Source organism: Etheostoma cragini, chromosome 22 (genome assembly GCF_013103735.1).
Source record: "Etheostoma cragini isolate CJK2018 chromosome 22, CSU_Ecrag_1.0, whole genome shotgun sequence".
In the NCBI taxonomy this organism is placed as follows: Eukaryota; Metazoa; Chordata; class Actinopteri; order Perciformes; family Percidae; genus Etheostoma; species Etheostoma cragini.
In genome coordinates this window covers 19181075-19204001 of record NC_048428.1, presented here as the reverse complement: position 1 = coordinate 19204001, position 22927 = coordinate 19181075, and the positions used below count along the sequence as shown (strand labels likewise).

The window sequence follows — 22927 nt, the reverse complement described above, 5'->3', positions numbered from 1 at the left end:
CCCCCCCCCCCTCCGTCCTGTGCCGTGTACCTGGTGTCAACAGGATGACGGAGGTGACGATCAGCGAGCAGATGACCAGAATGACAAGAAGGGCGATCGCTATTCCCTTCCAGTTCCTCTGCGGAGGGTTACTGCCCACCAGCTCCTAGAGATAGACACAGAGGAGGGGAAAAAGACATGGTCAGAAACCGTCAAAAAGACTATTACCGGAGTGAATCAGAGTACGACTTACAAAGGATGGGGAAAACATGAAAAAAAAACATGAAAATAAAAATATGTGGGACTTTGAGAAATAAGCGAAAGAGAGCAACATCTGAGGAGATGTATATAAAGGAAAAATAATCAGAGGTTGTATAAATGGCACACTCATGAAAAGGAACAACGGGGTGTCAGTCAAGGACGAACGTGAGTCAGTCCCAGCATCTCGGTTCTCAAGGAGACATGCCAGCGGCAGCAGGAGGAGGAGGAGGAGGGGGGAGAATTCTTAATGAGCCAAGCATCAGCGGCCATATCCCCCAAACGAATGTGACAGATAAAAATGGAGCCAACGACACGTTGGTGAATTGCATCCTTGACAAAAACGCAGTAACAGTGTAGAGAATCTTTGGGGTTTGGGAGTCTAAGTTACGTGAAGGGATTTATTTTTTCACTTCTGACTGACAAATACAGGAATAAAGTTGTTGTAGTTTAATATTGTTAAATGAGAAAACTGAATTTTAAAGAATGATTATGGCACTAGACAATGTACCAGGGCAGAGTATCAAATGAAAACAATAAAGCAGCTTTTGGCTTTTTGTACATGTCCAAATCAAATAATGTGCAGGAGAACTTTATATGAGACGGTGATGTAATGTGTCACTGGTGGCTTGGTCAAGAGAAAAGATGAAATGAGCACAAACATTTTTCACAATATAGCAACGTTATTTTAAAGAAAACAACAACTAAGTATGCCAAAAAAGCTCAGGGAGACAGAATACAAAACCACCAGAGAAAAGGCTAATCCAGCTAGGGGAGTGTGTATACAGTATGTTCCCCAGCTTAATATTCTCTGAATATAACACAATAATGATACCATTCAAAGGATTTTAATGTTCTCAACAATGTTTCTCCCCATGTCAAATGTCTAATGTATGTTTCCCTCGGTCAATATGTTTAAATCCCTCGCAGCTGTCAGCCAACTGATGTTGTAGGATACTCCACAATAGGCCCTCAAATTTGTGGGCAAGACAGTTTCCTTGTATATCACCGTAGTTGTTTAACATACTTTTACCACCCCAATTGCATTTGAAACATCCACCTCCTTTTGTTCTTTTGATATTTGACAGCAAAGCTAGCCCTTCCAATCCCTCAACATGTTAGTTTATATCATAGGACCCAGTGAACATAGGGACGATCTCCTACTGTAGCTAGCATTGGAGCATGTGAATGTGCTGGGGGGCCAGTAGTTAACTGTCTGAGAGTCTGGGAGCTTCTGAAGGATGGAGATTGTATTTATTTGGCTGTTGAGTTGTTCAACAATCTTTGCGCTGCATCAATAACTGCACCTTTAAGGCGTTAAAGCAAATAAAGCACCCAGGGAAAAAGAGGCTCAATGTGTGACTTTTTAAGACAAAGCGTCCCTGAAAGTTTCCACCTTAGCCCTGCTTGGTATTGCTTGGACATAGATGAACCAGCGCCAGAACCATGACCAAGTGACAAACTATTACTGGAGGATTAAGAAGTTCTTAATTAGTTTATAGAGGATAAAAAGAGCAAAGCAGAGCATGTGCAGTGGGGAACGGTGGCTGGAGCCTTAATGAATACACGCTAAGGCTTTAATGATGCTGAATGGCTGAGCTATGAAGCAAACCTTTTAGTGACCTCGTTCCCACCTTAATTGAAAGGAACCAGAGACATCATTACTGCAGATAAGAGCTATTGGGGCTATTTACCAGACTGCCCATTACACACATTCATTACAACAGTTAGTTAGCTGTACGGCCATAATGAGGAGCAGTGGCAGCTAGACATAACACAAGAAGAAAGAAAAAACTGAACATTGTAAGGGATATGCCTATTCAGCTACTGAGTTAAGCAGTGCAGATTACGAGTGATTTTCTCTCAGTATGAGGGAATAAATAAGCTTATGAAACAGATGGGAGAGTGTAAACATGAAAGAGTTGTTACAAAAGTAATTTTACTGCTGCAAGTTCCCATCTGAAATGTTTTCTTTTAATTATATCCTCAATGTTCTTCTAAATAGAAGAAAAGCAGTTTCTTGGATAACCCCAGTACTACGTATGTCATCAGCTTTAATTATTTGATAGGAAAACAATTTATTTATAACAGACTCAATATATTGTGACACCCACGAGCCTGCGGACAAATAGCCAGATAGAAGTTCTAATTTTGAATATTTTGCTGTTGTGAATGTGAATAAAAAACGTTTTCATAACTCAATTTGTTACTGCTTAATATGATGTCTGGTTTCTAGGGAATACAACAGAATTTTAAGCTCAGTTATTGGGTGTTTCTGAACACAAATACATATTGGGAGTTCATAACTGTCCTTCAGTTTAATGTACACGGACTTGTGCCTTAAACTTTTTTTCAAAATAAAAAAATACATATTTTTCTATTATCCGTTACCTTCCATTTTGATTCATCAAGAATTTCATGACTATTTAAACCTTGGAATTACTCCATCTCTTGAAGACAGATAATGACTGAAACCAATCACAAATTATTCAAAGAACTATCAATAAAACAACAAGCCCAGCCTAGCTTGAGTGACAAAAAGACAAACAAATGACGATTTAACATCTTGCACATTAAAACTAAAAAATAAGTCAACTTTCTTATGGGTCCAAATTCAAACTGAGGAACAGCCAAGTGACCACGGCCAATTATAGCAAAATTATTAGATCTATAAACATAAACTGCAAACCTACCCAGTCATGAGTTTAGTTGTTGAGCAGCAGGGATAATTTCAGAGATCAACTGATAAAAACAATGTTGTGGGTGATGAGCCAACAGGCTAGAATGTGATTTATTTTCTCCAATTCTGTGCTGAGCCATCTATCTGGAACAATCTTTATGTTGTTCTGAAGAAGGGAAAATCCTACTGGAGATTTAGGAGAGACTTGGCATGGAGCCCACTGCTGATTGTTGTGGCTGATACAGTATGTGATTAAGTGGGATTTACAGTATGGGAAATGGTGACACGATTTCAGAAAAACTGCTCTACAGAGAACAAATATTCCCATGCAATAATGGGATATAAAGTGAGTGCGACAAGAGTGCTCAATGTGTGTAATGCACAATAAAAAAGCCAAAGAAAGCCTTGTGCAATCCTGAGCTGAATGACTAATATGTGTTCTATGCATTGATAATACAACTGAAAGCTGGCCATGATTCCTTCACAGCATCTTAATTCCAACAAACTTATCTGTGTGCGTTTGAAGGCATATTCAGAAATTCAAACTGAAGGGCGACCTAAACTAAAGCTGGACTTCAGTCTGACGCATTCTGTGTACCAAAAGTGATTTGGTCAAGGTAAAGTGTTTACTTAAATGTGCACATGGTTTTGTTCCACAAATATATATTGTATTTTCACAAGTCAATCCAGCTGCTCAGTAAAGCATCAAATCTTACTGTTTTCATAGTCCAACATTTCCAAGTGATGAATGTATCTTTAAATTCACTTAAGCCTACTTAGTCTTAAAAAAAAACTAGTAACCATTCTACACTGATAGACAGACTCTCAGATTTACCACTGTCTAGTTGAAGTGAGAAGAAAGTTTAGGGGACTGTCCAATGGCAGTAAATGTTCAGCTCTACTACTGTATAACAAGCAAACAAACAAACAAACACACAAACACACACACACACACACACACACACACACACACACACACACACAGTACAAATGCTGCAAGTCTGCAAATTGCTTTTTTTATTATCTCACATTTTGCAACAGTAAACTCTGGCATGCTGAAAAATCTATTGCCCTCTTACTATGACTATAAAGAGTCAATGTCAAACAGCATTTCCATATAGATCAGCATCTCTGTTGGGAAATATTGATATCCTAGACGTAGACTATCCAAAAAAAATACCAATCCTCCCTCTCAGAGAGCAAATGAGCAGCATTACTATGAGGATCCATACTTTCAGTTGAAGCATACTAATAATTGGACCACAAAATATTCAGCAGACAAAAACCTTCCCAGAAAATTATGTCACTTCATGTCCTATTTCTGGGCTTGGAGGGAATAATCACATATTCAGTCTGTGTGAGGGTGCAGGCCCAGGCTGAAAACCTTGCCTAACCTTACTGATCATGTCCCCTCTGATCTGTAATTATAATAATCATTGGCCTAATTAGCTAGACCTTATGTGCTGAAGTAATGACGGTGTGATTACAACTGACTATTGCAGAGGAGAGATGAGGTATAAAATGAGAAGTGAGGAGACAGACATCAAAGCTTGCAGGAACAGTAAATAAATAACATGTTGGGAGGCGGCAGGAAGATTTACTGACAGGAAAGCTTGAGGCGTGACCAAAACATGACTGAGAGAGAAAAAAAGTATGGGACACTGTAGATGGATTGAGGTCCAAACTCAAGATCCTTGGTTTTTCTTGTCCACAGCAGCTGTCAGGTTTAAATCTGCAGAAAATACACAGAAATCATCACTGTTGATTCCTCCCCAAGAATGACAAACACAACACTGTGTGCCACTGTCTCTGCAGGCCCTATGTTACACCCAGAGCAGCACAAAGCCCAACCAAGTGTCTTTGCATGTTTAAGACAGACGCAGTTGTCAATTCCCAGTCCCGTGCACACGTCCTTTAAATAGCAAATGCACCTGCACTCATCTTTGCACCCGTGGGCGTGCTGGTCTTACAGGGAGATTCAGGTGAATTCTTGGCGTATTGCTATCTTGAGGAAGCAGTAGGAATTTCATTGTTATTTTCACAGCAAATTAGTAAAATGCATGTAGGCTTACGCACTGCGCACGCACAGAATGCTTGTTACACACACACAAGGAAGTGCAGCTGCACACAAAAAAGCAGATTAAAAATACAAATATTACGGTTTAAATCCGCCATCATAATAGATATGTGCCAACGTACAAACATGCCTGGCTGTTAAAGGAAATGGGAGATGACACTCTGATTGGTTGATTGCATGTTACGCCCAAAAAACACCTATGCATTAATGAAGACACTAAGTACAACCCTTTTGAACAATGCGCCCAGCGCATGGACCCTTTTTTCTGCCGTCAAACTAGTAAAGTGGATTTGGAAACGCCCTAAACGCACCTGCACCATGCGTAGATTGTGAATTAGGGACCTCAAAGTCAAAGTTCTTGGTAGTTAGTGCATTAGTTAGTGCGACACGGAATTTTGAGCACATAGAGCCATTTCCGCTTTTTCTTTTCTTTTCCGTTGGTTGGACCAAAGAAAAGGCTCAAAGGGCTGGGTGCTACCTGGTTCAGAAGCAACAGAGGTATGGAGTCCTGATCCTATCAAACCACTTATCTAATAGGATGATTTCTATCTCGGTGAGATTTGTAAACACTCATGCTCCATACTATTACTGCAAGATAAAAGCCGTTCAGCGGCTTCAGCTTTGTCCAAATGGGGCAGCCCACATCTTGACTAACAAGAGCATCCAGAATGTGCTTTCTATAATATAGAGATTAACACAAAAGAAGTGCTCTCTTGGACTTTGCTTGCTGCATTATCATTGACTCATGTTTGGTATGATATACATTAAAAATACATCTTAAATAATAATAATATTTTCACTCAAGAACATATGTAGATACAGTATGATGGCAGGGCTTTAGCCATGAGAACAGTGCTACATAACCCCAATAACCTCCACTAATATAGCCGGGCAGCCTGGGTGTAGCGTACAAAGCACTCGCTGCACCACTCACTGCTTCTCATTAAGTTTATTTCTACGAGGGCAATTTAATAACTGAAAGCCACTCAGCTGACCATATCATTGTTGTTGTCAACTCTTTTTTTTCTCATCTACTCTGAGTGGCAGAGGACATTTCTCAGTGTAAATGACAGCTAGCTGTAGCTCCAGAAAATGTCATTTATTCATCATTTATTCTCCAACATCTCCCCTTCAAAAGATCCTGATCTTTAAAACTCTGACCCCAGATTTATATGGCATGCCTCCAGTGTATAAACCTGGATATTTATAAAAATAATTTAAAGCATGGGGTTTGCATCAACACTATCTTTCTTTTGGAGTAAAGAAAATACAGTACATATGGCTAAGTTACAAATCGGCAGTGTGTTGCCTGTCTGTCTCAATGCTTTAAGCGTTTTGTATATATTATTCTGCCACTCTGTGAAGAAATTTGAATTGATTTTTTATTAAACTGTGAGCCACAAATACATTTGTACTGAATCTGTTGATATGATGGCAAAAAGAAAACAAAAACTGAAGTCAAGGTTTAATGAAATGACTAGGAACAAGCCATGAGAAAGGCTGTATAGCGTGAGTAACCGCTCCATTTGTGCTGCCTTTATGGGACGCTAAACTACAAATGAAGGCTTGGACCATCTTCCATTGCCGCCTTACTACTCATGCTAAAAGATCTTGAGTGAGCATAGACTACATGTGCTCCCCCTGAGGATGAAATGATAATGCCTTTGGGCTTCAGCATAAGTGATGTTATAGGTCATTAAATCGGATTCTCAATGAATACACTAAAGCTATAGCATGCAGAGTGTCTGATATCGAAGGGCCTGTGGGTAATTGCATGTGTGCTTATTTTCTGTGCATATTTCCATCAGTTTTTATTGTTCCATACAGAATAGTGTTACCAAAAATACATTAAGCCTGCATTAAAATTCACTGATGGCACAATGTTAGGGGATACATACTTTAGGGGACTTATAGAAAGCCTGAAAACCTCTTGGACACACAGAAAGAGAATGCCAAAATTGTTTTACTGCCAAAATCAAACCGCAACAGAATGTAATGAGTCAGTCAGCCTTTAACTCATGCACTTTTCCAGAGGGCCCTAAGCAAGCAGCCAGTGACATGTTCACTGACACTTTGACAGAAATAAGATGGCACATGATGTTAACAGAAACAAGTTGGCATCTAAGTGGATCAAATCTGTAACCTTGTGTCGAGCACAGACTCTCCCATCGACGGATGCAAATCATAAAACAATTAGAGCAACGTGTCTCAGCATGACAGCTGTGATGTTGTGTGCACGAGTCACAACAGACGTTGATGAGAGCAACCGATGACATGAGGGTCGACAGGAACATTCAAAATGAATTAAGTTATTCAAGACGGTTTGTGGGTTCAATAAAATTGTATTGGCAAATATCCGACCGAACTCCGTCGTGAAAAACTGACAAAACACACCAACAAACCAAAGTGAAATATTACAGTAATAAAAGAATGACTTCAACAATAACACATTGAATAAGAAAAAGAGCATAGCTCAACAAGCAGTTAAAATGGGTACTAAAGAAGATGCAGTTGTTGCAGTTAAAGTAAGTAAGGTAGTTTGAAAAGAATGGTTTTAAAAGCAGTTGTAAATTCTTTTATGGAGTCAAGTATGCGGATAAGAGGGGGAAGTGAGTTCCAATGTTTGGGTGCTGCAGCATACAAGAAGCCAGTAAACCGGCTGAAGGGAGCTGGAGGGGGTATACTGTAAGTCTGACACTGAAGGCGTCTTTTCAGCTCATTTTTACACTGCCAAAACGATTCTAATCCTCAAATACAGTAGAAGGATTTCAAATCTTTCTTTCTTTCATCTTCCTCAAATAGACTTAATTTTTCCAAAAATGTAAGTAGATTAATCTGAAATCCAAATCCTCTTCAATTGTTTAGGGCTTTTAAGTACGGGCAGATTTTCCTTTGCGGCCTTCACAATCAGACTTTTAATCTTTGACTAAAATCACGCCCCTCTTCTTCACAGGTCATAGAACATAAACGCAATGCGATAGAATCCAAACCTAAATTGAACATTTTTTGTTGTCATAACATGGCGCAGCGGGACGGCTGTACATAAACAAGCAGTTGTGTTTGTTACTCACGGCAGGAGAACTAATTTCCGACTGCACAGTGTGTGTCTGTGTGTTTGTGTGTGTGTGTGTGTGTGAGAGAGTGTTGTTCTGGTTTGTTTGATTTGCGAGTAAATCTCTTCCAGTCCATTAGTGCGATGCTGGAGGAACCACCACCAGCTGACCTCTCTCTGCAGAGTTTGCACTAAATCACATCTGTGTAAAATACCAGATAATACCTACTGCCAGAGGATGAATCAGTGTGTTTGTGTCTGTGTGAGGCACAAAGCTGCGGTAACATTTTAGAAATAAACCTGGAAGACTGTTTCTCATGATATGATTTGCATATGTAATCTAAGTCTTCCTGAATCGCCAAGCCCAGACCTGATAATATATGCACTTGAAATATGATTTCTGGAGCAGATATAGGCAAGATACCCATTTGCATTCAAGCAATCTATTCTGTATTTTCCCATGTCGCTATGGGAACAGAGTGAGACTGATTAGGGTTTTTATCGGCAAGGGTCCCCTATAGCTTTTCTGCTTGGGTAAGATGCGTTATGACACGGCTAAACAAGAGATGATATACACACATGAGGGGGAAGTGTTCCCTGCTTGGCTCTCATGTATAATGCATGAAGGCAAAATCTTTTATTTTTCTTCTATAATTTCAGCAGCCTGAACAAATAAGTATTCTTTAGGAAACAAGAACAATACAGAATAGAGCCAGCATAGAGTTTCTCCTCATTTCATCACTTTTCCTGTGGCAGTGTGTGTCTACACATCTGTCACAGAAAAAAAAAAAAAAGTATCCACAAAGTAACCGCAGCTCCACTGACTCAAAGATTTACCTTCATCGCCAGACTTCAGTAGCAATACAAGTACATGCCTACTTAGTAGAGGGGCAGATCTGTTTTGCCCACGCAGGTAGAAAATGATTAATTGTGTGGTTATCCTTCTGACTGTTGCGTGCTACCGTTAATGACAAACGTCTATTCAAAGGTTGTAGCGGGGAAATGTTCCATCATATTAGCCGAGTATTTGAAGCCATGCCTTTGTGTGCAAATGTCTGATGTGGCAACCTCGTGAGTCCTAGACATCTCACTTGAACTGAATCTGTGTGGATCGTAAGGGACAAATTCTTAAATAAGCTGTCTAACTGAAGTCAATAGCATTGCCTTCTTGTGGTAAAGAAAGTGTTACATTACAGTAAATGTGTGTAAAAGTATCAACAAGGCCATTGCTTGTGCCTGCTCTGCAGAGTTAATTTAACTCCTTTAAAAATCGATCAGCTCATTAATTTAGTTTTCTGTTGGGTCGGGTTACTTTTTACAAGTCAGCCATTCATTAATTACTATTGACAGAGTATGTACACACAATATAACCTTCTGTATGGCGCAGTGAGTAGTTCTTCAGTCAACTTCAGTTCAGTTGTACAAAGAGTGGGCTGCCGCTGCCTCATCTGTCAAGTAGGTGCTCAAGAAACAAAGAACCAAACATGAGAAAATAACTAAGCAACAATAAGTGACTTGCTTGAAATGTCTATGCTTTCTTCAATGAGCGGGTTTCAGCACAAAGCTTTTATTATGGTGTTTTACACAATGGATGAATGCACAGCCCACTCATTCTATATCTACACAACACAAGAGTCTTTATCAATTCCAAATCAGTTTGGACCAGACATTAAATACCCTGTCATGTCCCGAGTACAAAGTCTGTGTAATGTCCAATCGAGCCCATGTGTGGACAGGACAGGTCACTGTCCGGAGAATTCACAGCGAGTGAGTGGGCATGTTGACGTTGGCATGTTTGTATCATGCAGATGGCGCACATCCAGAAGAATACAAACATCTAAGGGTTAGAAGTGTGAAACTTCACTGGTGTTACGATCCGATTACGATTATCCTGTCATCAACTGGAATCGATTCAATATCATGATGCATCACGATGCGTCACCTCCTCAATATTACTATATATTCCTAAACATGATTTTCTTTAAATTCAAGCAGTCAGATATGTTTGAACTGCCCTTTTTATTGTATCTTCTCTTAAATAAGACACGTCCTTGATGTAGTGGAGTCCATTGACTGTAGAATTAGTGGACAGAGCATCATTGGTTTGTGGAGAGGTGCTATAAGTTGTTGAGTTTGCCATTACGGGAGCAGCCATCCTGGTTGCGGATGTGACGACTTTAGACAAGAGGGTGGAGTGAGGGAGTAGCCACATTACGTTACACACTTTCACTGGCAATCCCATCCTAGCCAAGCCCTAAAACACCCCCTGCTTTATTGTTGATTTTAAAATCAATGAGACCATAATTCAAGACATGAAAATCATTCTGTGTTGCAGAAGACTTTAAAACTAGCGATTGAGACCATAAACTCTTCATGAAAATGTTTGCTGGGGTAATAAATCTAGTGAGAAGTGGGTCACTTTCTTTATCAACTTCTACAGAAACCGACCTCCTTTTGCAATCGCACGTGTCGCCCTCTGCTGGACTTCAGATAGAATGCAGGTTTAAGGCAATTTTGCACTTACTGTGGCAATTCACTGAACTGGATACTTTGTCCACTAATATCCAGCCTATGGTCTTAACACAGCAGACAGCAAACAAAAGGCAAAAAGGGCCAGATCCAAATCCACAAGTAACATCATAAAGAAAAAAATCAATAACGGTCTGTCAATGCATCAATGCAGAATCGTTTAGGTCAGCATAGTGAGGCATTGATGCAATGATTCATTCAACACCCCTACTAAAGGTGAAAAGGAAGGGTCATTTACACAAAGATGCCAATAAAAATGTCTAACTGGAAAGACAACGAGATTTAGTAATTTCTGCCGGAAAAGGGTTGACGCCAAAATTGCCAGACAAATTCCAAGAAGGGCAAGAGACTTGGATGAATGTGACCAAATAAACCGGCTACGTGACCACAGTGTCATCTGTGTCATGTCCTGCCTCCTGTACGCTTTACCCAGGCACCGCTCCTCATATACACCAAACATGGTATTTTCAAGTGAGAATGCGTCTGACACGGACAATGTCCTGTTGTGTGCTACATGTGTAAAAGGGAAATTCCGGCTCTAGGGACATTGTAAAGGGCCAGCCTCTAAAGAATGCAGCACATCCAATACAGACATGTCTAAATGACAGTACACTGGATTTCCCTGTGTCCAAGTGGTCAAAGGCACATGCCAAATAATTGCCATTTTCCTGGTTTCCAGGCTGGGAAGACTTTGTTGCATCACCTTCTCTCTGTAGCCATACATTCTGTCTGTCTCTTGTGTCAAATGAGGGCAACATGCAAATTAACCTACACAACAAAAACTACCGCAAAATAAAATGCCAAAAAAGACTCATACCTAAAGAACATAACAATATCTAGCCTGTTTAGTAGTCTTATAGTAGTGCCTTTCAAAACCAATATGACATTACAAAAATGATTTATATGGGCATTTTTCTTATATACTACCTATATCAAGTTTTGATATACAAGTTCAGGCAACTAGAACTACTTGGTTGAGTTTAGAAATTGTGTCCAGGAGAGGAAGAAACCAATGCTTTAGTGTTTGTAGGAGACCTGATACGAACTGTTGGCAATAGTGGGGCTGTGGCATTTATTTGAGCTTAGTCACAACTTCATGGTATATATTAACTGTTATGGACAGTAGATTTCTCTTTCATTTGTTTTCTCTTTTTTTATAAGAACACAAACAAATTCAATCAAACGCTTCCCATTCAGAATAACTGGTACTGAAAGATCAGTTTACACTCTGTACCTGCTCAAGTTACTTGTGTTTTATGAGATGCATGTTTGCTGTTTTTCTGACAGCATCAAACAGCCTGAAAGACGTCTTTCAGGGAAACTTACAGCTCCAAACCAACTACAAAGTCCTGAGCCTGTGTGGAGGAGCCGAGTGGCGGAGAATAAAGAAAACGCAAGAGAGGGAAGCAGAGAGCAATCCCGGGCAGGAAGATTTTACTGCAGAGCGCTGCGTGTCCCTCGGCCCACACCCAGAGCCATTGGTATTCACTGCGGCCAGGCGGCAGTGCTAGTGTGTGCTGCATCTCTCAGGAACATTAAGAATTGAAAAGTATATTTCTTTCTGTTCTTATCTATCACCCTTCATTCCATAACGCAACACTTCGCCATGCCGCTCGGGCAAAATAAATTGCCGTCATGGAAACAATATGCACCGGCAGACACACTCGCTTCCTGGAAATGAAATGCCCCACAACCCACTGCTTCCAGGCGCAGGGGTCTAATAAAAAGAGGCTGCTGCTTCTGTTGATGTTTACCCAGGCTAATGTATTCTGGCCTGCTGTTTTTATTTTATCACTTTCTCCAACAAAATATGAACAATCATGTAGAAAGAACAGACTTCCAAGCTCTTATCATTGGCATAATGTTTGGCTGAAGTGCCCTTCCGATGAAAAATGTCTTTTCCTTTTCTAAAAAAATAAATCTCGACAAAACACCTGGTTTCACCTCTCTCGCAACATAAAAAAAAATCAAGTGCTTGGGGTAGCTACTTGCAAAAACACTCACTGTTGCTCTGTGGGAGATGGAAGAAGCAGGACATTGATGGGTACTTTAATGTATTATGAACACTCCAGCATCCCAGTGACTGCTCAGTCAAAGTTGAGATATACTCAGTGAGTCTCCATGAAGGCCCAGAGGACTCCAAAAAATAATAATGATTCACAGGGCATTATATATCAAAATCTGTGGTGAATTCCCTGGTTACGGCAGTGTTTACACAGGAACATTTCCATCCATCCACTTTTTTTGTGTGGCCTCTCATTGAGTTTCCATGGCGACCCTGTCAAAGCCGCAAGAATAATTCACCACTTACCCTCTGTCTGGCCACCTGTTGTTACTGCTGCAGGCCAATTGTTCATGCCATTCTGATGAAAATGGGAGAGAGCAATTTGCATGTAAGTGTGGCCACTTTATAATTAAACAGGTTTTTAAGTAGATTTGTCTATTAATTGGTTAAACACTTTTGTGCTCAGCATTCACTTCAACATATAGCTCCATACTACATGAGCCCTTATGCAAGAGTCGTAAGTGATTGTTGAAGCATGTCTGACTGAAATCTACAGAAAATGCTGTTTTTTCCCCAGTAAAGGCTACTGCTGGACTCTTAGCAATTAGTGTTAGAATTACAGCTTTCTGCACTCAACACAGCGTGAATGCATGTGTAGCACAACGTCCTTTTTGTGTTTACAGTACGTCTAAGCTGTGCTGTGCTTTAAACTGAGCTCATTAGTTCCTTTCTATTTGAATCATTCATGTGTTCCTTCAATGAAGTCACAAATGGCAAATTCCAACTTAAAACTATATACAGGCTTTAAACTTGTAGTAGTTTTCTAGCAGGGTTCTGTAAAATAAACGTTAACTTAATGAGAGGTTGGAGGTGCGCAGCCTGTTGCTTGCAGCTCTTCATCTAACAGCTGCTCCTTCATGTTTCATTACTCCCTGAAAAATCCTTGAGCCTCACCCTTACAACTGATCTGCAGCTGCTTAATACAGCTCCAATATCGCTGACGGAGAGTGAACAGCGAGGCTCATAAGCTGGATGACACGCTGCATTGTCTGTTTGTGCGTGGGCAGGTGAAGTAAATTCAGCACAAGATTGGCCGACTCTATTACTTGCAATGCCAACCACTGAACACCAATGTAAAGACAATTAGAAGTAGAAGTAGAAAATGACATGAAAAGAAAAGACTCAAGTAAAGTACCTCAAATATGTACTTTAGTCAATGTACTTACTTACACTAAACCACTGACAACATTATCAGTGTATTATCTGCCGGTATATCTATTTTCAGTGACAATAAGGATGATTTTAAGGCATGTCAAAGGTTGTTGTATCAACCAAAAAGAGGTGCTGAAAAAAAATAAATAAATGGTGCACGGGGGAGAAAGCAGTACGAATGCTGGATCTGTTGTCAGTGCCTGTGGAGGTTTTATAGATGTTGGTTCCCTCAGTCTCAGGATACATGCTGTTTGAAGGTATACAGCTCATCGAATTTTCAGGGTGTGAACTTGACCAATTAAGGAGCAGGTCTACAGATACACTTACTGCTGCCATAAGGCAAAAAGTTGTGTACTATAACTTTAAATCTACAAGGCAAGGGAAGGCAGGGCAGCTTTTTTTGTATAGCACAGTTCAGCAACAGGGCAATTCAAAGTGCTTTACACAAAATCAGTTAAAATGAAAAATAAAAACCAATACAACGAGAATAAAAGTTACAGTGCAGTATAAGAAATTAAACATCAAAGAAATAAACAACACATGGATAGTTGTTTTTTGTCACAAAATATTCTTCTAAAGCTGTTTTCTTGATAAAGCTTCTTTGATCTTACTGAGACATTACACGAATAATGAACAACCTGTGTTTTACTCTTTTTACTATCCCCATTGTGAACACGGAACACTCCCCCCCCCCGTCAATTTGAAAGGTCCCTGTTCAAAGTTTGTAGTGTGCTTCTTCACAGAGAACACTGTAGTCTGTAGTCTCTTTAGATTCAAAGTTGTCAGAAAGGATCACAATCAGGATAAGTTTTCACTCCCGGGAGGAAGAACCCTTTCTTACTCGGAACGCTTAAAATATGGACGTTTGGACAGTGGCTTACCACGTCTGATGCGACGAAAAAGGAACCCTTCGGCGTGTGTGTAGAACATACTGGGGAGAGCAGCATCTACACGGGGTTTAGTGAGTGGTATGTGGGGGGAATTCCACATAGGGAGGTTGGTTGGGGTGGTGGATGGGTCAAACACAGGTGAGTGGGGTTTGTGTCCCGCGTGTGTCCTTAACCGTCCCATTATTGCAGCGTGTCAGGGAAGCCGCTTTCTTCAGTCTAGTTTTTCGTATGTGCTGCCCGTAGCTGCTGCCTGGGCAAGCTCAGCCCCCCCCCCCCCCCCCCCCCCCCCCCCCCCCCCCCCCCCAGTGGCTTGTTTGAATTTAGTTGACCAATCACAACGAGTGGACCAGTTGACCAATCAGAGCAGACTGAGCTTTCGTGAAGGCGGGCCAAGAGCTCAGACAGTGTTTGGAAGAGCAGTTTATGCGGCTGCGTTAAATCCACGCCCTGGGTACGCACGTACGGTTTGTAGGTGGAGATACCGACCCTATGGCGAACCCTACATCGCGTAGCTTGACGTGCAAACATCAAAAAGTGTAACTACACATCAGGCTGGTAGGACTCAGGGTTGGAATTTTGTAATTCTGTTTACTTTGTAGCAGAGAAGAATATGCTACGTTGGCTGCCAGTTACAGTGCAGTGGGTCCTCGTTGAAAAGTAAGGGCTTAAAAAAAAGGAAATGTTAAGAAAACTAACCTCATTCAGAAAACTGTCAAGGTGAGGGAGGCATATTATGTGAATGTTTTTTTCAAAATACACAACTATATTGCAAAATTGTGATTTATATCTACAAAATGTGCTGACAGTGGTTTTGGGGTACAATCAGAAAGCATTTGCTTGTTATATGCTCACCATCCTCCAGTCATATATCATACTTCTGATGATAATTACAAGCAGTCACATTAATCATACGGTTCCAATAGCTCAAACACTCCCATCAATACAGCTTAACGCTCCTCCACACAATCTCTTCGAATTCTCTTTCCGCATACAAAGCCTGACATTTCAATTCAAGCTTGGCACTTCAGTTGCCGAGCAGACAATTACTGGCAAGGAGAATGCGCTGAAATACAGATAATTCCCAAACAACAGCCACCAATGAACCAGTCGGTGATCCTGAACGAATTCTCCGGTGCACCAAAACAGACGTGGCAATCGGTGGAAAAAGGCATTTGGCTCTGACGGACATGCTTAGTGGGCCGCAGCTAATGAGCCCTGATGTCAAGGCTCGAGGATTGTCAGTGAGGCACTAGAGTTGACCAGATGCTGACGGATCCCAGTGTGAGTTACATAAGGTAACACATTCACACATAAAGGGCAGCTCAGCTTTGATTTCGTTCTCCTCCTCATTGACATTATATTTGAAGAGAAGCACAATAAGGGGTCATCATGTGTTGTAAAACAGAGGTCGCACAATCTAACATACTGAACACATGAATAAAGTACCAATATACCCCTAGAACAAAGCCTTTTATAGGTAGGGATGGGTACCGAATTCAATACTTTTTTGGCACTGACCAAATTTCCTCTAAAGTATTGACTATCAAAAATGAGTAAATCATCAGCGCCAGTGAGCCAATAAACATGCAGCATGCTTCTACTAAGATCTAATGATGCTTGTGATTGGCTGTCTAACATTACAGTACATGTCATAGAGACACGCAGGAAAAACTCTAAGTTAACCACAGAGACAGGGCTCACATAGTAGGAGCTTAAAAAAAAAAAAGATTTATATCATAATGTGTTAATTTCTTTTCATTAAAATGGATTTTGTAGAATTCCTATTGAATAAAGTATAATTTAGGAACACATTTTATTTAAGTCACGGTTTGGGTTTTGGTATCGGTACTCAAACGATACCCAACCCTATTTCTAGGTGCAATGCAGTGTTTCATAAATGTAACAGCATTAGGAATAAAGTGGAAAAAGCACAAACGTAGAATTGATTTTTCCATAAAAAAAACATGCATTCTCTGCCCTCCTTTCTTGCTTTCCCTCCCTGTTTCCTCCTCCCTCCACCTCGCTGCTGCCTTCACCTGAAAATAGCCCAGAGAAAGTGCTCTTTTCTCTGACAAGCGGGGAGCAGTTTGCTCTCCTGTCAGGCTACAGTGGAAAGAAAGGTCGACGCCGTGTCTCCTAAGAGGGTGTCGGAGAGAAGAGGAACGTGTGCATTAGCCTCTGCGGGTGCATCAAATCTGAACAGGGAGACAGAAGCGGTGGTCAATCTCTTTATATTGAAGACAATGTGCCAGTCAACTATGAAAGGTTAGCTCACTGAGTACAGGAAGAGGCTCTGAGACTCACCAGATAAGCAATGTACTTAAACACTTTACGCTCGAAACAGCCTTTTTAGGGTGACTTATGTATTCTTTGCCGAGCAGGTTTTCCACCCACTACTTCTGTTGGAAACGTGTTCTAGCTCTAACAGCGGTTGTCCAGAAAACCCACAGTCTTTTAATCTTTCGATGTTTTGAACAGAAAAAGATAAAAGGTGTTAATAGGTGAGCCCTGTCAGTCTGTTGTAACCATTAGGAAGTCTTTGTGTGACAATAACCGTGACCATGATCCTTCACTTACTCTAACTAAGTGGTTTTATAGGCCTGAACTGCTCCAAAATGAGCTTATTTTTTAACATTCTTGCAGTTGAAAATGACAAAAAAGTGTTACATGAGGTTTTGATATGTGGTTGTTGTATCACTCTAAATAAGAAAGAACAGCTGGATGGAGACAAATAACTTTGTTAAGCAGCACGTTACTGCTCGCCACACTTCATCAGCTTCCTCGTTTTACTAAATCACATGTAGCTGAACTAACCAATCAGACACTAGCAGAACTAAACTTGGGTAAATGGGAGGAAAACCACAGAGGTAGATACCTAAGTGTTGATGTAAATAATTAAACATGTCAATTTTAGGGGTGTGACGAGACTGGCTTAGGAGACAAGACACAAGATTGGGTTCACGAGATCGAGACAAGATGAATTTTAATAAAACTTCAATGAAGGAATAAAAATAGCTGGAAAACGAGCACTGAAAGGTTTTGCCACAAACTCAAATGAATTCTCTCCAGTATAACTGACAGTTACGCTGTTCATAGATATAAAGAGTCTTTTTACTCAGAGAACCAAGGTTACAACATAACCAAGCGCTTTCTGGCAGTAATTAGACTAGTTGTTTGAGATGTAAAGCTTATTTTAATGTTTCACAGTGATTATGTTCTAAAGCAAAAATAACCTACAACAAACACTACACCTATGAGTTTTGTGAAGACTGATGCACTTTTTTCCTCTTCTGCATTTTATTCATTGCAGCAGTAAGCAAGCAGGTAGGCTACTCTAGTATCGATTTATGACCATTTAGGCTGAAGAGAGAACCTCTACCTTTGTTTAATATCATTAAAAGTAAAGTAAGGCTTTGCTGTCCGCTTCCCGACTCATTTTACCAGAGAAAGAGAGTGGTCTACACGAGATAGCACCACAGTGAAATGCACGCTGCAGACACGTGTGTCTTGGCCAAGAGATGGGGGGAGAGAGAGAGAGAGACAGAGAGAACAAGAGAGGGTTAGAGAGAGAAAGAAAGGGAGAGAGCAAGAGAGACAGACAGAGAGGGAGAGAAGGTGAGAGAGAGACAAAGGGAGACATAGAGGGAGAGAGAGACAGAGAGGGAGAGGGAGAAAGGGTGAGAGAGACAGAGGAAGAGGGAGAGAGAGTCAGAGGGAGAGAGAGACAATGAGACAGAGAGAGAGGGAGACAGGGATAGGGAGAGTGAGAGAGAGACAGAGGGGGAGAGTCAGAGAGAGGAAGAGAGAGACAGAGAGGAGAGTGAGAGCGAGAGAGACAGAGGGAGAGAAAGAGAGACAGAGAGAGAGGGTGAGAGAGAGAGAGTGGCGGTACTATAACGTAATGCTGGGTTTTAGAGGCAGTTTTTTTTTTTCTTCCACTTTTGCTCCGTAAACGTTAACTCGGAGTTGGTCTACACCCTTGACATTTCCATTCAGGGATCGCTCCATTACCGCTGGAAGTTCTGCCGGATGCATGTATTTTTTGTTTCTTTCCGCTTTCTTTGTGTTGTAAGGACTATGGTTAACTGTTCCTCAGTTCTCTAGACCATCTGTCCAATCAGAGTTTTCTATTCTGTGTAGAGTTTAGCCCCGCCCATGATGATTCTGATTAGTTTAAAGAAATGCCAATAAACCAGAGGATGTTTTCCTCCCATCCCCGAATGCTTTGTGCAGAAGCGGGACCCTCCTTTGGCGTGCTTTGGAGGAGGGTCCGGCAAAGCAAGACTAACTCTGAGTCAAATTGGAGATTGGGCGGGGGGGATCTTCTATGCTAATTTCGAGGTCAAAGTCATATTCATTTGCCATGCTGTCTGCTGCTCTGCACTTGTGTACTGATATTGTGAGACACTATTTACCTCGATGAGAAATCTAGTCACGTTTTATCTCGTCACACCTCTAGTAAATATGCAAGTACTGACTGCTTAAACACAAATATGCAAATAGTTAACTGTATTGTACAGTTAACTGTATGTACTGTATGTACATTGTAGTAAAGTCCAATTGGCAATGAGCATGAGCTAACTGAAGTCTTTCATCAATGATGAAATATGACAACTAAAAAGGGGCATATGTACTATGGTATGAAATACAGAAGGACAATAACTTTCTGCTTTCTGCTACACTCACTGTCTCAAATGTGTATTATTTTCTCATTCATAGGCTATTGAAAAGATGAAAAAAGAAGTATACGTGTTGCCAAGAACCATTTCTTGCTCTCTCAGACTTAAGTACTACATTGTAGCCTCAAGAATGTATCTTCAGACATCTAAGAGTTGTTTGTCATTGGGTCGGGGTGTGTGACTCTCCTCCTCTCCTTCTTCACTACAATAAAGAGTAGCAGAGGGTGAGAGGAAGGTCATGAATTGAAGGTGTTGAGGGGAGGGGGGAGGGGGGAGGGGGGAGAGGGAAAAATAAAACAGCTACAGCGAGAGAGTCTGAGACGGAGTTTTGAACGTGCCCTTCAATTACACTGAAGCCGGCGGGGATTGTACGCACCCATGCATACGCTGATGTCAATATGCACAGGAAAAAAAAAATGGCTAACAAGGTTTTTTTGTTCATGCGGAATGTCTCTTGCACTGGAGTCAATAGTGGATGTAAATTACAAGAGGGTAAAGCTATCGATGCTGCTTCGTCAATTTGTTATCCAATTATGCTAGACTCCAATAGCGCTGTTCAAACATACAGCGGAGATGTCGCAACTAAATATTAGCATGCTGACTTGAATAAATGCATTTAAATACCAACTTCATGTTGCTTAATTATATCTTATAATAATAAAATTATATTGGCCATCTAATTGTGTTGCTTCACAATTAGCTAAACTGATTCAAAACCTTTCTGGATGCAAGTTATTGTCACTTTTAACACATTCCAGACACGGCTGTGGTTGACAACTACAGCAGTCCTTAATAATTAGTCCCATAGCAAAATCTCGGATCTTTATTCAGAGTAAGCTTCCATTGTTCTTTTAAACAAAATCTGCTGACTTTGATTTGTGCCAATCAGATTAAACCATGTTTTGGTTTCTCACAATATTATAACTTCTTATTTTTCTTTAAGCCAAAGACAAAATGTGAAAAAGTATTCTCCGCCGGTTGGTTAGCAGGCAGTTTTAAAGGAATGATATGTTTGGCACATTTAAGCACAGCTGTGACAGCGTAGTCAGAAAATAACAAGCAATATGATTTAATCAATAGAACGTGAACTAAATGGTGGAGGGTCGGGGTGTGGCCTTGACCAACTGACACTTTGCTCGTTTGAAAGCCATGATGTCTCTCTCTCATAGGCGAGCAAAACTCTCTGGGCGGGCAAAGCAGAGAAAGGGGGGGTAACCTTGTCCCTTATGACCTCATAAGGGGATAGATTCCAGATCAGCCCATCTGAGCTTTCAATTTCTCAAAGGCAGAGCAGGATACCCAGGGCTCGGTTTACACGTATCGTCATTTCTAGCCCCTGAGGGACCATAGGCAGGCTGGGGGGACCCATATTAATGGTTAAAAACCTCATGAAGTGAAATGTACATGCCATGGGACCTTTAAAGTACATAATAATTTTATTGTTGTTAAAACAAGGCTCTTCCGTAACTTTCATGCTCTGTTGGTTATGCAACATCAAAATGCAGTAAGAGCCCACATCAAAGTAAAAAACAACACTTGTGGTTTTTCAGCCATTTGATGATCTCTTCGGACTAAGTGCAGCTCTTCTTCTGATTTAGTCCAGTACAGATTTACTTAGGTCATGATCTTCAATGAAAAAGCTTGCACTAAAATCTAATAGCTTGTTGAACCAGTCAGCCCACAAACCATTCTCTCAAAATCAATGTTGCCCCTCAATGGTGGGATGGAGAACATTATGTCTAGCAGCTTACAATCACACACATTGTGATGTGTTCAGTTAGCCGAGGAGATGCATCTTTCCCATCCACTCTCAGGTCCATGAAGACAAGACTCGTTTTACTATCAGGATGCTATCTGTATTCAGACAAGGCCCACGGCAAAATTGCAGATAATAAAATGGAAGACTGTTGCGTTGTCACACTGCAACAAATGGAACCAAAAAAATGTCACCTCAGAGTGCACATTTAGTTCCAGGCACACCAGTTGATGTTCTAGATTTCAGAGCATGCACGTTCACTTTTGGAAAACGTAGGCAGTTCCATTCAGAAGCATATTATTCATTTTCAACATCGATTTAAGTTTTCTACAGGAATGTTTGAGATGTTGCGTGATTAATAACTTTTTTACTTTCACAACCAGTACAGCTTTACAAGTATTTTAACACCACCAGGGATTTCAGATTGTGTTGCAAAACTTGATTATTATACTGAAATATTTCTCCTTTGTATAAATATATATACATTATACAATCCACCGAATTTTTCTGTTTAGATTTTATCATGGAGACATCCTGGATGCTCATGCTTCATATTTAACATCCCTAGTTCAGTTCAGAGCCAATAACCACAACACCAGATCACAGGTTAGGGTGCTTCCTCATACCAACTCTGAAAAAAAAAGGTTTCTGGTACTATGCACCTCAGTACTAGGATGAGTTGCAACACAACTTAAAGTCAGTATGAGACTTTATCATTCTTGTGGCTGTGTGTGTGTGATGTAAGTGACTGCATTTTGCTTTACTCATAAATCTCAGGTCTCTCTTGCAAAAACAAGTCTGATCTCAGTAAGATTTCCTGGCTAAATGAAAGGCTTAAAGGTCCCTTGACATGGTCCTCTTTGGATGCCTCTATATAGCCCTTGGTTGTCCCCTAATACTGTACCTGAAGTCTCTGTTTTAATAGTCCTTAGTGGTTCCCTAATACCATATCTGAAGTCTCTTATGTTAGTAGACCTTAAGGTGGAGGAGGGGTGTGTGGTCTTGACCAACTGCCACTTTGCTCATTTGAAAGTCATGATATCTTGCTATTGTGGGTGGGCCAAATTCTCTGGGCGAGCAAAGCGGAGAAAGGGGAGGTAACCAGATAGCAAGGCTGGGGGAACTCATATTAATGTTGGAAATCCTCATAAAGGGAAATTGTCATGCCATGGGACCTTTAAATATTCCTTCTGGAGAGAAGTAATTGTAATTTCTTATGTGAGCTAAGAAAAAGAAGGCCACATCAGTCCCTGGGCATCTGCTATCAAGGAGACCCCTATCAGAAGGGCCAGAGTCATTTATGCATTTTTAAAGAAGTGTGAAGCAAAGAGTCCTGAAATAAAATTTGGTAACTAAATCTCAAAGACATACTGAGGGAAAGAGGTTGCCTTGAAATCTGATCTACTACCTGGAAGGCTAGTGACCGGAGACCAAATATAGTCTCAGTGCTTCGGTTGTAATTGGGAGCTTTATTGATTTCCGGGCCTGTCGTCACGCCTGAGGTGACCTTTTGTTTGAGAATAATTGCTCTATTTGAGGGTTTATTCAGGCACCTGCTGGGTATCTCAGACACTATTATTGTCCAATAAGAATCCCCAGGCATTAAAGCAGTGACCCTGTTCTGATATGCGGGGTGTACAGAGAGAGTGTGACTTTCTGCAGCAGCGTATCATCACATCAGAACGTAAGAATGGCTCAAATGTGTGAGTGAGAGTGAGCTCTAATGCTGCTGGGAAGCTTGATAAGTTGATCAAATGTATTGATGTCACTGCATTGCTTCATTTCAGAGAAGCGGTAAACACCTTTCACT

General features: G+C 40.8%; 1 protein-coding gene across 5 annotated transcripts in view; it reads right to left on the bottom strand.

The window, feature by feature from the left end:
- The window catches only part of dpp6a (dipeptidyl-peptidase 6a), a 220789-nt gene that overhangs the window by 61450 nt on the left and 136412 nt on the right, over positions 1–22927 (bottom strand). For all 5 annotated transcript variants that reach the window (XM_034861630.1, XM_034861626.1, XM_034861627.1 and 2 more), the window contains one exon: positions 31–145. In XM_034861630.1, coding sequence (XP_034717521.1) covers positions 31–145 — 115 coding nt within the window. The remainder of the gene's footprint in view (positions 1–30; positions 146–22927) is intronic.